This window comes from Anomalospiza imberbis, chromosome 3 (genome assembly GCF_031753505.1).
Source record: "Anomalospiza imberbis isolate Cuckoo-Finch-1a 21T00152 chromosome 3, ASM3175350v1, whole genome shotgun sequence".
NCBI classification, from domain to species: Eukaryota; Metazoa; Chordata; class Aves; order Passeriformes; family Viduidae; genus Anomalospiza; species Anomalospiza imberbis.
Genome location: NC_089683.1, coordinates 2,610,877 through 2,626,027, shown reverse-complemented (window position 1 = coordinate 2,626,027; position 15,151 = coordinate 2,610,877). Strand labels below are relative to the sequence as shown.

Below are 15,151 nucleotides of genomic sequence, written 5' to 3'. Positions count from 1 at the left end.
CCGTCCTGTGAAACTGAGGGATGTGGGAAGCATCTGTGTGTGTAGAAAGTGCCATTATGGCCCAGATCTTGGGAACGACAGGGTTTATGTGCCGGATTCCCTATGGAGTGATTATCTTCTGGAGTTCAGGGTACTTCAGCCAGACTTTCTGGTTATTTTGGGCTGGAAAATACCCACATGTGTAGCTCTAAATGTGACAGACAGGGACTCACTGCTTCATCTTATTCCTGTTAACTGCACGAAGCTGCACGAAGCTGCTTCCCAGCAGCCCATCCTACAACCAGAAGATGGCAACAAACTGCACAGGGACTTTAAAAATGGCCTCTCAGATGTTTCCCAAAATTCCCAGCAGATGCCACATCTCCTCCATGAGCACTGGGAAGAGATCTGCTGTGATACCCAGCTCACACCTTGAGTCCACCTATCTGCAGGAGGTTCTGGAGTTATGGCCAGCTGCAAACAGAGTGGAAATGTTGCTGCTGTTTGGCAGCATGGGACAAGAGGGAGCTTGTGTGAAAGAGGCTTTTACTTTACCTCCTTCCATGCCACTTCTTTTGAAGAAACTTGTCTGCAGAAGCAGTTAGCCAGAGAATCTCTGTATCGCTTCCAGAACACCATGGCCAAAACAAGCCAAGATTTGGGTCTAATCCAGCAGCCACAAGGTGATATGAGGCTGTCTCAGCAGCAGAGTACTCTCACACATGTCAGAGTGCAGGGTGCAGCCCTCTCTTTGCTTGGCAGCCTTCTGCTCTCTCACTTCACATGCAAGAAAAATTTTTAAGCCTCTTCAGCTTAAAGGCACTTTAGTGAGATTGCTGCAAGCCCCAGGGAAGATTTCACTTTGTTTTGGTTTTGACACCCTTTTCATCCTATCAGTAAATGCTGCTAGGGTGCTGAGATGTGGCATGATTAAGGTTGGAAAGTGCTGGTGTGTATCTTCCTGATGGCTCTCCTGGGCTGGCATGCAGCTCAGGGCTGGAGCCCCTCTGCTCTGGAGCCAGGCTGAGAGCTGGGGGTGTTCACCTGGAGAAGAGAAGGCTCCAGGGAGACCTCAGAGCCCCTTCCAGAGCCTAAAGGGGCTCCAGGAGAGCTGGAGAGGGATTTGGGATAAGGGATGTGCAAGGACAGGACACAGAGAGTGGCTTCCCACTGCCAGAGGGCAAGGATAGATGGAATACTGGGATGGAATTCCTGGCTCTGAGGGTGGGGAGGCCCTGGCACAGGGAGTCCAGAGAAGCTGTGGCTGCCCCTGGATCCCTGGAAGTGACCAAGGCCAGGCTGGACAGGGCTTGGAGCAACCTGGGATAGTGGAGGGCGTCCCTGGGTGGAACAGGTTGGTCTTTAAGGGCCTTCCCACCCAAACCAGTCCAAATTTGATCCCGTACAGTCTGGACACAGCTGAAAAACGAGGTGTGGGCAATCCAAGCTTTGGCAGGAGCAGGCATCAGCAGATCCTTTGATACCTTGCAGGGAGTGTGCTCCTGCTTGGAAGCCCAGGAAGATAAAAGGTGCCTTGTCATGGAGCTGAGGGTGGTGTTTCACCTCCTTCTCAGCTCAGCTCATTGTTGATCATGGATTGAAACCATGAGTGCTTAGGAGGAGTTAAGCAGCTTGTCACCAGAGCACTGTGTCAGCCCTCTGCAAAGCAGAGTGACCTACTTTCTTGCCTTTTTTATTCAAATCGCTGGACCAAGCCTTGTAATCAGATAATATGTGCTTGATGAGTGTTGAATTCCATTAGCTGCTCTATAATAACTGAGTTAGAGGTCAGTAATCTTGTAAATTTCTGACTTGACACCATTCGTGTTATAGCATTACCAGTAAATATTTCTAATTAAAATTCTTTTAACAATGTGTGAAATCTTCTTTCACTCTCAGAACTCTTGTCTAAACTGTCACATCAAAACTAATTGGGCCCACCCATCCATTTTGTTGTATCCTGTGAATGGGCTTCATCTCCTGCTGTAGAAAATGTGAATGAGAAAGATGACAAGCATTTACTTTGGGAAAATATGAGGATTCTTTTTAAGCATATTAATAAATAAACCCTTCGTTCATCTCTTCCTTGGGGTACAGTATGACATGCTGCATTAAAAAAAAAAATGAGACACCCTAAATCACTGCTGTGGAAGTTTTGGTGTCTATTCCTCCCTAAGGAGGTACACACATCAATTCTTTGATAAAAGTAAAATAATCATGGATCTCATAACAGCAGCCATTTCATCACCTGAAAGACAGAAAAACCCAGGACATGGTTTCCTTTCCAGGTTGGAGAATGGAATAATTTTAGGGGGCTTTTAAAATAAATCTTGTTAATTTAAAGGCAACAATAATCTTTGCCACAGCTGAGACATGCTTTTATAAACCAGTTACATTCCTGCAATAAAGTTTAAAAAAATAGAAGAAGAATTTTTTGAGCCATTTATTAAACTGCATGAAAGGGTTACAAGTTGCTTATCTCTGCTCTGTTTTCAGACTGAACTGCTTGACCTCTCCACAGTGGATGTAATCTTGATCTCCAACTATCACTGCATGATGGCACTGCCCTACATCACAGAGTACACAGGATTCACTGGAACAGTTTATGCCACTGAGCCCACTGTTCAAATTGGCAGGTAAAAAGCCCCTTCAGATTCTCTGCTCCTCTTTCATCACTGCTGAGGAGAAGGTGTAAAGGACAATGTGGGGAGAGGAGTGGTGTCTAATGTTCCGAAGAGGCTTTCAGACAGGAACTGAATGCCAGCCAAGTCCTTAGTGCTGCAAATGTGTTAACTCCATGTTTCCCAACCTCTGGAACCATCCACCTTTCCAGCAGGTGCTTTGTGTTGAGTCCAGGCCATAGATGTGGGACAGTGGAATTTGAGTGGGCTGAGACATCTCAATAATTGCCATATAGGCAACTTCAGACCTTCAAAAACTATGGATCAAAGAACTCTCCTGCTCTTCTCTGTTCCCCTTAACCAAAAGGAGTCTTCCCAATTAGAAAACTGGACTTGTTCCCCACAGAAGCTGTAGCTGCCCCATCCCTGGAAGTGTTCAAGACCAGGTTGGACAGGACTTAGAGCAACCAGGTCTAGTGGAAGGTGTCCCTGCCCATGGCAGGTATTGGAACTAAATGATCCTCAAGGTCCCTTCCAACCCAAACCATTCTAGGATTTTATGATTCCATATAATCACACTTTCCTCCACTCCACAGAAAGGAATTCAAGCTGACATCATCTCAAATGATAGCTGAGCTACATGAGCTCTGAACTCCAGAGAGAAGCACTAAGAAAAATGGCAGAAATAGGAGACTGAGGTAGAAAAAGATACGACAGTGCAGTCAAAACCAGAACAGTCATCAAACTTGCCAGTTTATTTTTACAAAATTGTCTTGTGGATGGGATGGGTCAACACCAAATGCTGCAGGTTTGGTGAGGTCTAACTGGAACTGAGCTCTGTTCCTCTCTCCTGCTGAGCTGCTACATTCAGTAATTAGGAGCCAGATTAGGCCCTCCTGTCTGGACTACTCTGTAAGCACTTGAGGGCAGGAATCTTTGTCCACTGAAGGTCCTGTGCAATCTTCCCATGCTAAATTAATTCCCCCATTGTGTGAAAACAAACAGAAACTGAAGGCCCTTGTAGGTGAAAGGAATTGTGTAAATATGAACGAGTAGTAGACCTCTGGGCTTTGCTGGTCCAGAGCTGGAGACAGCAAGCACAGTCTTAGGGGAAATTGCACTGGTGTGGTTCTCCCCATCCCAAGTCATTCCAGATGCTGTCCTTCTGCTCCAAACTTCAAGGGAAAGCCTGCACACAATCACAAATGCTGTTTAGTTTTGGGCAGGGGAATCTGCAGTGACAATTTCTAATGCTTTACACCTTTTCCTGTCTCAAATGTGCGTTGGCAGATGAGGAGAGTTCACTCTGACAACGTGCTTCGTTTCCCTAAGTGATAAACAGGCATCAGCTGAGGAGTTTTTGTTGTGTGTTTTGTCTCATTACTTATCACAAGCAGTCAGTAATGGAGAAATGATCTTGCACTTTCCAAATAGCCCATAACCCAGTGGGCCAGATCCTCCTCTGTTGCAAGCAGATGGAATTGGAAACACTTCTTGGATAAACAGGGGCAGTGCTGGTAATGGCTTCTGTGGGAAGAAACCCTCTGAGTGTTACAATTTCTATGGTATTTTGGAAAGATTCGGGCCAAAGTTCTCTCCTGTGTGAGAGGAGGCAGTGCTAATTTAGGTTTGATTTCTGTTTTCAGGCTCCTGATGGAAGAGCTGGTGAATTCCATTGAACGCGTGCCAAAGGCTCAGTCTGCCTCCATGTGGAAGAACAAGGAGGTGCAAAGGTAAGGAGCAAGTCCCAGGAAAGGTGATTGTCCCAAAGCACCAAAGTTTGGGAGTCACTGTGAGGATGGCTCAACTCCCACCATTTGAGATTTGCTGCTGTGACTCCTTGGGTCGATTATTTCTTTAATCATTTCTGCACATCGTTGGTTTTCCAGCCTCACAAATTTGTTTCTTGGAGAAAGACTTGGTAACAGCAAAGCTTCCCCTGATCTCACCTCACACAGTTCAGCTCCACAATGGTAGATAAAACCAGCAGATTTTGGTGGTAAAATCATAGAAAGGTGGTGAAATTAGAAGGCTGTTTAAATTTAATGATACTGCATTGGAATAATTTAAATTTATATGGTATTTACATTTATGTTTGCTGACATACTAAGAAAGTCAAGACACAGCTGTTGAAGGTCACTGGTGTTACCTTTCTTCCCATCTTTACACCTGAACAGCAGAGGTGGGCTTTTTGGCTTTCCAAAACTTAAGAACAAATTAAAATCTGAATAAAAAAAAGCTTATTTGGAAGCACCATGTCCATTATTCCAGCTATACATCAAAACAAGGTGCTCAGAGTTTTGGAAGCCTATGGAATCTAAAAATTATCCATACAGTTTACTAATTGTAGATGATGCTTTCCTTGGGAATAAAAACAATTTCAGGTGCACAACATGTTCCTTGGAGGAGACAGTTTCGTTTTTAGCACATTTTAAAGATAGGGTTGGTTGATTAAAAAGTTATTTTTAAAAGCTGCTTTGTGCATTTTTAATTGATCTCCCTTTTTATACTCCTGAATCTTAAGATGCCTTGATTTAGAAGTTTCCTAAAAGTGAATTATTTCTTACATTAGAAGAGTAGCCTTGATATTCCCCAATATCACAAAGCAAAAATTAAAAATCCAACTTATCACGTTTTTAGCTGTATATTGTGTTCCCCTGCTGAATTTAGGAGAAGCCTTTACACTGTAACTCTCACTCTTCTGAAGAAGACAAGCAGATGTCAAGTCGGATGTAAAGCAAAACTAAATACACTGAAGTTCATCAGGATTTTTAGAATAGTCAGGGTTTTTTTTAAATTTTGGGATCCACTGGCCTACCCAGAGCCACTGCTGAGGTCCCAGTGTGTGAAGAGAGGGGACTGGAGCCATTATTCCTGTCACACCAGGCATGTTTTGTATGCATGGTTTAAAGGAGAGTCATATATCTTGCAGCTCATATAATGTCACTTTCCTGGTGGTCGTATTTTAGGAAAAGTGCTGCCTGGCACTTTGCATGCTGCTGATTATTCCAGAGGAGAACACAGAGAGGGAATTTTTGTTCTGATTCAGCTGCTCTAGAAGACTGGAGCCTTTTTTTTTTTGAAGTGCTATTTAAAATACATGTTCCTCTCTCCTATTGCTGGGGATGTCCCCCAGAATTCATAGTTCCATCCTGTAGCTGTTGTAAAGGGGTAGCAGGGAGATGGGAGCTGCTAAACAGCAGTTTAATAACATAAATCTGTGTATAATAAACTCTGCTGGTATGAACCAATTAGTCTTTGAGCTGGAACAAGGGGACAAACGTGAACTCTCTCTTCACCTCTGCCCCACCTGTGCCCTGAGTTTCCCCCTTCACCTCTCTATGCATCTGTACAACAGAGCTCCCATCCAGCACAGAGGGCACACGGGGACTTTAATTAATGTTTGCAAAGTGTTTTGAGATGTCTGGTGACAAGTGTCACGCAGGCGTGAATGGAACTGATTATTAGAGCAAAACATCTACTGATCCCCAAATTAGCACCTGGCTAATGGCACATGCAGGCTTGGACTGACATCCGTTACTTAAGAAAATGTGATCTTGATGAATTGGGTTTTTTTTCCTACTTGGCTGTTGCTAGAACAGAATACTTATTACTTCTGAGTCTAACTTTAATTTTTCAGGCTGATCAATCCCCATTACTGCTTTACAGTTCAGCTAGTTCTACTCCATACAGTTAGTATAAAACACAAAGTATTATCATCTTCATTAGATAAAGCAGTGGAGCATTTAAAATGCAAATACTGTATAAAATATAATAAGTTCATTATTGTGGTTTACATTTTTCCATTATCAGATCCAGTCTGAACTAATTGCTTAGCCAGTTTTATTGCCACTGGCTTTTATTTCAAATGAGCAGTCTTGTGGAAGCTCTGTAGATGTCAGCCAGGATATCTTTCACACTGATTGGGATTTAGGGGCTAAAGAGGAAGTTTGCCTTGTGAAAGGCACTTTGTTGACTTCTTGTTTGATGGTTTCCTACTATATCTTTTAAAGTGTTTGAAACAGGCTGTTTCCTGAGGCTGAGCAGGGCACGAGAGAGGCCGTGGCCTGATGTAGTTTGGTGCTGCCATCCTCTTCTCCCTTCAAATAATTCTGGGATTTTACATCATATATTAAATGTCACCCTTTGCATTGACCAGGAGGGTCTGTCTCTTTGCAGATCCCAGGGAAGAATACAAATCCCTGAGTTTTTTAAGGGTGAATTTTATATCCTCAACCATGTGGATTCATGATACCTCCCCATTTATGGCTGTCCCAGCAGCTGCCCTCACACATCTGGTTGTTGTGAGGTGATCTTTAACAGAGTGTTGCCATAGTGGCAGTAGATTTACTCCAGACCACAAAATATCCTCTGGTAGCTCTGTAGAGATTTTAGAAGTGAGATGACAGACTGAATGCATCTGAGGGACCAGCACCTCATTGCCACTCAGCTTCATGAAACCACTGGAGACTGGTGCCACTGGTCTCTGCCAGAGATCGGAGTATTCTCAGTGTAGCCACAGTCAAGGCTAAGAGAAACTTCCTTCACCAAGGACGATTCCCCACTTTCTCCATTACCTGGAGAAACATTTTCCTCTTCCCAGAAGAGAAGCTCCTGAAAGCATCCAACACTAAATGCTTCTTATGGTAGGTTAAAGGCTTTTACAGGCAATTTGCTTCAGTGCAGTGGTGGACAACTCTCCACATTGTGTGGCCTTTTGCTGCTTACGACTTCCCAAAAAAGACCTTGAAGGCTTTGTTTGTTTCCTGAAGCATGGGGTGCTTTCAGCCAGCATGTGCTGGAATTACAGTTATTGTTCTGGACCTGTGATGTGGTCTTGGCAAGACCTGCCCTTAATCCTTTCTTCAGTATCTTAAATTATGGAGGAGTTCACTGACCTAGTAGATATAACAATAAATTAAATTCCTTTAAACAAATTGATCAAAGAAACCTGACCAATTTTCATAAATCTTTGGAAATTGGTTTGAATTAGCCTTTGATTTAGCATTGGTTTAATATACAAAAAAAAAAAAATCCTATTCTTCTTACGCATTTGGCAGCTGTGCTGCTTCCTGCCTCAGTTCATGTTGCTAAGGAAGATTTATTTCCCAGAAGTTAGCCATCCCTCTTCCAGCCTGTGACATTATAGTTCACTTCTTCCCTTGACAATGCCGGCCAGCTGACTTGCAATGTCTGTGAGGAGCAGAATGGATGGATCTTACTTGGGTGTAAAACATCTTAAACACTTCCGTGGAGGGGATTTCAAAGAGCTCTGCAGCGTCAGCTCGTGTGTCCCTGCCAGGGCACTCGGAAGGGAAGTGGGATTGAAGCAGGGAAGCCGAGCTGCAAGAACATGTGCTCTTGGAAGAGACCAGTGGCAGAAATCAGGGCAGAGCCATCCCTGCTCGTAGTCTGGTAACTGTACTTTAATCACCAGATTGTTTCAGATTATTAGGGTATTGCTCAGATGATTATGATATGAAAAATATACACCGATCCAAGATCCTAGTGCTGGAGGTGCATTTCATGTTGACATCTCAGATCAGCCAGCACCTTTCATCAGTGGTGAAAATACCCCAAGAGTTGTGGTAACACCTTGATCACAGCTGCTACTTTGATGCAAGGGCTGGACGGAAAAGCAACAAAGAGAGCTGGAGGAGAGCAGTCCTCAGGGTGAGGCAGATTGGGAAGTGTGGCTTTGCTCCTCAGCAGGCAGAAAGTCTTGCTCCTCGCTTTGAAGCAGCAGGCACACTGAAAATAAAAATTTTAAGGGGTAAAATTAAAGACCTGGAGAATGTAAATGGTTGTAGAAGCTGGTCCAGCACCAGCTGTTGTTCTGGATCCCCACAGAACCTCCCGCTGGTGTTTGCAGGTTGCTGCCGGCCCCGCTGAAGGACGCGGTGGAGGTGTCCATGTGGAGGAAGTGCTACACCATGCCTGAGGTGAACGCAGCCCTCAGCAAGATCCAGCTGGTGGGCTATTCCCAAAAAATCGTGAGTACCTGGACAGCTGCCCTTGGGGCAGCACCAACAACTGTTCCCCAGCTTCTCCCCCTCTAGATCCTGTGTTGGGTCTAGTTACCCTGGTATAGGCAAGCAAGACAGGATTACACAGACTGCCCCTCAGTCTGCCTCCCAGGAAGGGCTCCTGTTTGGTGAAATCAGGGAATATCCATTTGTTTCTTCTCTTCCTTGGGGAGGCCAATTTTAAGGCAGCCTGCTCTGAAATTTGGAGCTGATGGCTGGCCCACTGAGAGCTGGGAGGATGCAGGGAGGGAATGTATCCTCTCTGTCTCTAAGCCACATCCCCTTCCCAGCTCCCCAATCTCACTTCTGGGAATCTTTAGAGTGCTTTAGCCTCCACTTTGTTTCATACTGTAAATTAGGGATTGTAAACAAAACCTAATGGTTCAATGTGAACTTCAGAAACTCCTTTCCCAGAGCTCCCAGCTAACAGTTATTGTCTGTAATGCTGTTGACTATAATCCAGTGTAGTTTCCAGAATGGACTGAACCCACAGTTTCATAGTCTGCAGATCCCATATGGATTGTTGGCAGCATGTGTGCCATGATCCCTGCTCTTTTTTGGGCCGTGATACCTGGTTTTGCTGCTCTGAGGCCATAAAAAATACAAAGTTAAAGTAAGTTGTGACTCCTCATTATCCATGGATTGTTACAGTTCATTTTTGACCATCCTCACAGTGTGGATGCATCTCCCCTAATTTTAGATCTGTGTCTCTGAGCCAATCATTCTTTTGTAGTTACTGGGAAGAAATAAACCTATATTTTTTCTCTTTCCAAAGCTAACTTTTCAAATAATCAAACCTTAGAGCCTTGGCTTACACAGTGAGGAATGAAGACCCCTGCCTTGTTTTTCAAGGCATCCAAATATATATTGAAATACTAGAAAAATCATTATATTGCATGAATCAGATGCTTGTTCTATCATTCAGTGACCAGAAGGCAGATCACATTAGGGAGGTCTGCATATGAAAGTTTCTTTTCCTTTCTCTAAACAAGTATTCCACATTCCTGGTACAGATGAAGGAATACAATTCCTAATGACACCTGGAAAGGAGGCGACTGTCATGTTGCTTACACTGAAACTAAAATGTGGATTGAGTTTGCAGGGTGTTGTTGCTAAATCACCAGCAGGTAGCATTTAAAAAGAAATAAAGTTAGAAACCGAGTGAGTTTGAGGTTGTTTCCCACAGTAAAATTTACAACCCAAGCAGAGTTTTTATATCAGTATAGAAGTACTTGTCCTTCCTTCTCTCCTGCTGGCCAATACCAATTATACTTGACTAAAGCAGAATAGTCTTCAAAGATGCAAAGCTCCCACAAACTTCTTCAATACAGTAGAGGCAGGCAGAGGATCAAGACCCTGCTTGATTCCTTCATTTTGAGGTATTGTTCAGTGTGAACTCAGATGCCATAAAATTCACATGGAAGAGAGACTTTATGGAGGCCCTGCCTCAGGAAAAGCTTTTCTCAGAGCGTGTCTCCTGCTAGACACAGGTGGGTAAAACCAGCAGATGTAATTCTCAAAAGAACAGTTTCACAAAGGCTTTTAGCAGCACAACTGCTTTTGTAATTCCTATCACTGATGACAAAATGTCCTGTCCTGATTTCTTTTGGGGCTCTCTCAAATCAATGCCTCTCGCTGTGTGTTTCAGGAGCTGTTTGGTGCTGTGCAGGTCACCCCTCTGAGCTCGGGCTACGCTCTTGGGAGTTCCAATTGGATTATCCAGTCACACTATGAAAAGGTTTCTTATGTTTCAGGATCTTCTCTGCTTACAACACACCCTCAGGTACAGACCCTGACTTTTCTTAGTCTTTAGGAGGAACTTTGCTCCAAAAAAAGGGATTATTCCAGCTGGGATCAGGTTTAGGGTAGAGGCCACTCTAAGGTAACAGTGTTATCAGTGCCTGGACTTAATGGGCATTGATAAGACATACCCAGACAAATGACAGGTGTCAATAGTTATGAGGAAAAGATTGCTAAAATTCTTTGTTATTGGTGATTTGATGTTCACTTAAAACTGTGGAATTGTCTTTCACTCTAAAGAGGAAATTTTCAAAAGAGTTGAACAAAAGAGCATTAGTGACTTCTTTTAAAAATCCATATTTGACTGAAGAATCTTCACAGACAGTTCACAGACTGCTTTATATCACTTTTGAAACATCCTTCCTTAGGAGGAATGATAGCTCAGTGGCTGCCAACTTTTCCACCCTGCTCTGCTAAGGGCAGAGTCTTTATAGTGCTGTAGATGTAATTTCCAGTAAATTAATTCTCTCTAGATCCATAAATTCTTACTGCAAAGAAAGGCTTGAAGTTTGCAGTGCCATGCGCATCAGAAGTTGTCAAAATAGTTAAAAGCAATATTGCAGGAGGTATTTAAAAATAATTTAGAAGATGTGTCAGGTTTTTGATCACTAAGTGATTTCCCCCAAGGTGGGTGTCTGCTGGAGAGCTTTGCTTCTGAGCATCCCTCACTTAAAAGCTTGTTCTCAGCTGAGAAACTACAGTAGATAAATGATCCTTAATAGTATGGCCATCCTTAGGTGCACAAAATGTATCAGAGCCTCTAAATCCCTGTTTCTCATCAGCCTCATTCCATCCTGGGCTGTGCTCTCATCCCCTCCTAGAGAAGGGGATGAGACAATGCAGCAGCATTTGACAATGTGTGAATGCAGTATTTCTGTGAGGCAAACTTTGCCCTGTCCGAAGTAATTTGGTAACTGAGAATGTTTTCTCCTCACTGACACGAAATGTGATTCAGTTTATCAGGTCAGACTTCATCATTTTCCAAAGGTGAATGTTTCCCTGGAAGCTTCTGGTAAAATCACTGTTTTTGAGGAAATTAAGTCCCAGTGGCAGAGAATGGTGTGAGTGAGCTGCTCACAGACACATCTTTAGAAGAAATAGTTTAACAGATATTTAAAATCACATTCAGTTTGTACTTTCCTTGTTACTTATCACATCACAGATGTTACCCCATATCATCATTGTCTTGCATTTGCTTCCAGATTCTTTTTGAGGACGATGGATAGTTTTTGTCCTGGGGTTAATCCCTGTGAGCACCAGTACAGGCTGCTACAATCTGGTGTTTCTGTATGTGGATTTTGGGAGCTTCCAACCAGCTCTTCATCATCTCTTTGATGTTTGACAGACAATATGTAATGATAACAGTATCTCGAGTAGCACAGAGTCAGAATGGTGAGCATCAAATCATTTCTTCCTCGGGGAGTGAAAAGTTGTTTGTCTGTCCCGGTTCTCCATATGATCATGATGAGAAGTTCATAATGAAATTCCCATTTTTTAGCAGGGTGTGAAAAAAGTCACTGCATTTTGTTTTAAAAAGGATATACTTTGAACATATCCAGAGCTGCTTTTCCAGTGAGTAGGGATTTAGGCCTGGCACCACTGACTGTTCCCTGTTCTTCTGGCAGATGGTTTCCATTGAAATTTTGTCTCTCCCTCTCCTGAGGCTGGAATTGACACCGTTGCCACTGAAGTGGAGAATAGGAGTTGACAGCACAGGTTCAGACATGTCACTAAAAGCCTTTTAAGACATATTCTTTACATTAACCCACAAAAATCAATGCAGGCCCTCTCAGTGCAATGGCATCTGAAATTATGTGGATCTAATATACCATAATCATTATGTACATTATCACAGGCAGATTCCATATTATTTTTTATTGCATTATTGGCATTTCATTTTCATGGACACACTGGAGAGAGTCAAAGATTGTGATAAATCTCACATGTCAGGTCTGATCCTACAAGGGGGTGCACAGTTTAAACTCCTGCAGAACTGGTATGAAATTCCCCTGCATTTTTAACAGAGCAGGGTCCTTCTCAACTGCTTCATAATGGCTCTGGAGAGCTGTGAGCAGGGGAATTGACCTTATGGTGGTCTTGGAGGTTCAGCAGAGGAAATTTCTTCATCTGTCTCTTCTGGCAGAAATCTTTTCTGGTTGGTGAGACTGCAGAGAGTTGTTTATTGAGAGTAAATAACCATAAAATACCACACAGCTGCCAGCAGTTGCTCACTTTTGCTTAATCAGTAGCTGTGGGAAGGGCATCCCAAGCCAGAGTGAGGCTCAAAGTTACCTTTTCACCATCTGCAGAGAGAGAGAGAATTGGATTTTACCTTATCAAGATGGGATCATGCTACATTTTCAGTATCAAGAATATGTATTTAGTGTCACACTAATGCCTAATTTTTGAATATCTACTCTCTGTTTACTAATTGAGAGAAATGGATTTGCATTTTCATTCTGCTTGAATAAAATACCAGTATCGAACAAGTTTGTTTTCCACAGATGGAGGAGTGTGAAATGTAAAATGTTTGGTGACTGTATCCATCATGTCCTGCCTGGAGAAACTCTCCCATTCCTGATTTTATTCCCCTGTGCTCTATTCCAGCCCATGGACCAGGCTTCTCTTAAAAACAGCGACGTCCTCATCCTGACAGGGCTGACCCAGATCCCCACTGCCAACCCTGATGGAATGGTGGGAGAGTTCTGCAGCAACCTGGGTAGGTCACTGAGAGAAATCTCCTGCCTGTTTTATCATCTTATTCATGGCTTTGGGTGGGAAATAATTCTGAGATTCCTGGAATTGAATAAGTTGTCCAGCTATAGCTCCTGGCATAAAACTACCTGTTTAGATTTTACGATGTGCTCCTGATGTCATTAATACAGTAAGTGCTTGGAGAGACACAAGTTGTACCTAAAATGTTTTGGAATGGAACAGGTATAATGAGATTTAATCATCTGCTGCTCCTGGTTTGCTAAGTATGTCACTTGGCTGCCAACAGGCTATGTGGATATTGTTCCCAGTTGAAATATTACTATTTCCTTCCTGTGTATCAGCCAGAGTAAAATCTTTATATGCTTTTTTATGACTTTCAGTTTTGAAAACAAGCACATCTGCTTCCCTTCTTACACCTGACTTTTAAATATATCAAAAGCAAACAGCACAATCTCTGTTTTTTAAAAAAAAGTCAAGATATATTTATAGACCCCCAGATATATAAAACCTAATCAGACGCTTTCACAGCTGGAAAAGCTGATAATTGCAAAGCTGTGATATCAGTGTGAATGGCAGCATTTTCCAGCCTGTTTGGAATGTCACATCCAGTGCTGTTCTCTCCTTTTCTCCCCTTCCCCCTGCTCAGTTCCTCTGTGCTCTCATCCTTCTTTCATCAAACCACTTTTCCATGTCTGCCTTCCTCTGTGTTCCCTGTTCTTCTATCAGAGATCTTCCCTTTATTTTAAATTCACTACTTTTTACAAATAAAACTAAAAAGCTCGTGATAGAAGGATCCTGACAAAGGTTACCAAAAGATACGAGAAAACTAAATCAGTCTAAATTCCTGATCTGGTGGAATGAGACCCTTCCCATGGCAGGGGGTTGGAACTGGATGATCCCTAAGGTCCCTTCCAACCCAACCCACTCGATCCTAAATATCTGTTAATAGAGCACATTTTGGCATTTTATAAGAATGATAATTATGGGTTTTACTGAAGATCCTCTCTGCCAGCATCCTGGCTCCAGCAGGGACTGTGTGCAGATGCCTGAAGAACAGGAGAAGAGCAGGGTGGGATTCTGGGATACTTTGCTCTCATGATCTTTAAGTATTTTTATTTCAGGGATTTCCTGAATTAGATGTGTTTGTGTAGTTAGTGATGCCCAGTGGTTTTGTTCAACCTTCCCCTGAAGCTGTGTTAACACTTGTGACTTCCTTTCCTAAATGTGTGTTTTTACATGTGTGTGTGTGTATTTCACCTGCCTTTTCGTTGTTTTTAAAGACTCTGAATTTTGTTACCCTGTGAGCTGCCACAGATCAGCTCTGGTGACCTTGTTTTGGTAAATCCAGATGTGCTGCCCTTCTCTGTCCCTCCTTGACCTTCACGGGGGTCACTGTCCCCCTGACAGACAGTGGCACAATCCCCTCTAATCATGCTGAGTAAACTAAGAGTGAGACTGTAAATTAAAATGCATTTAAATTAAAATGCATTAAAAATTAAATTAAAATTAAAGTCTTAGAGTTGTAGTTGGGCCAAAGCAGAATCCAGAAGTTGACTGTGTATAAATAAATGTGTTACATGTGTCAGTGCAGGTGGCTGTTTGTCTGCATAACTTTTTCTGGTTTGCAGAAACATTCTGAACTATTTTCAGGGGTTTGCAAGTCCTCAAGCCAGTTTCTGTCTTGAATGAGACAAACTCAGAGAAATGAGAAAATCATTAAAGACCAAAGGAAGATACATGCTTAAAATAATACCATTGTAAGAATTTGGAATTTGAGTGGTACTTGCCAAAAAACAGCAAGCTGAAGAAATTAAATATTTCTATAGTAATGCAGTTTAGGGCTGTTTTTTACATTATATTTATCTACCCAACATCAGGAAAACAGAGTATCAGTTTTCTTTCAAATATGTAAAAAAGCCCAAAAGCAATGGGTTACTAGGAAAAGCAATTGAGTAGGCAGGCTGAGCACAGTAGTTTTCATCTGTGTTCTCTCACTTCCAAAACGTTCAA

General features: G+C 42.7%; 1 protein-coding gene across 1 annotated transcript in view; it reads left to right on the top strand.

The window, feature by feature from the left end:
* INTS9 (integrator complex subunit 9) overlaps positions 1-15,151 on the top strand; it is a 59,655-nt gene that overhangs the window by 12,400 nt on the left and 32,104 nt on the right. Inside the window, exons 5-9 of the mRNA XM_068183143.1 lie at positions 2,476-2,615; positions 4,247-4,333; positions 8,473-8,593; positions 10,275-10,409; positions 13,034-13,145. Coding sequence (XP_068039244.1) covers positions 2,476-2,615; positions 4,247-4,333; positions 8,473-8,593; positions 10,275-10,409; positions 13,034-13,145 — 595 coding nt within the window. The remainder of the gene's footprint in view (positions 1-2,475; positions 2,616-4,246; positions 4,334-8,472; positions 8,594-10,274; positions 10,410-13,033; positions 13,146-15,151) is intronic.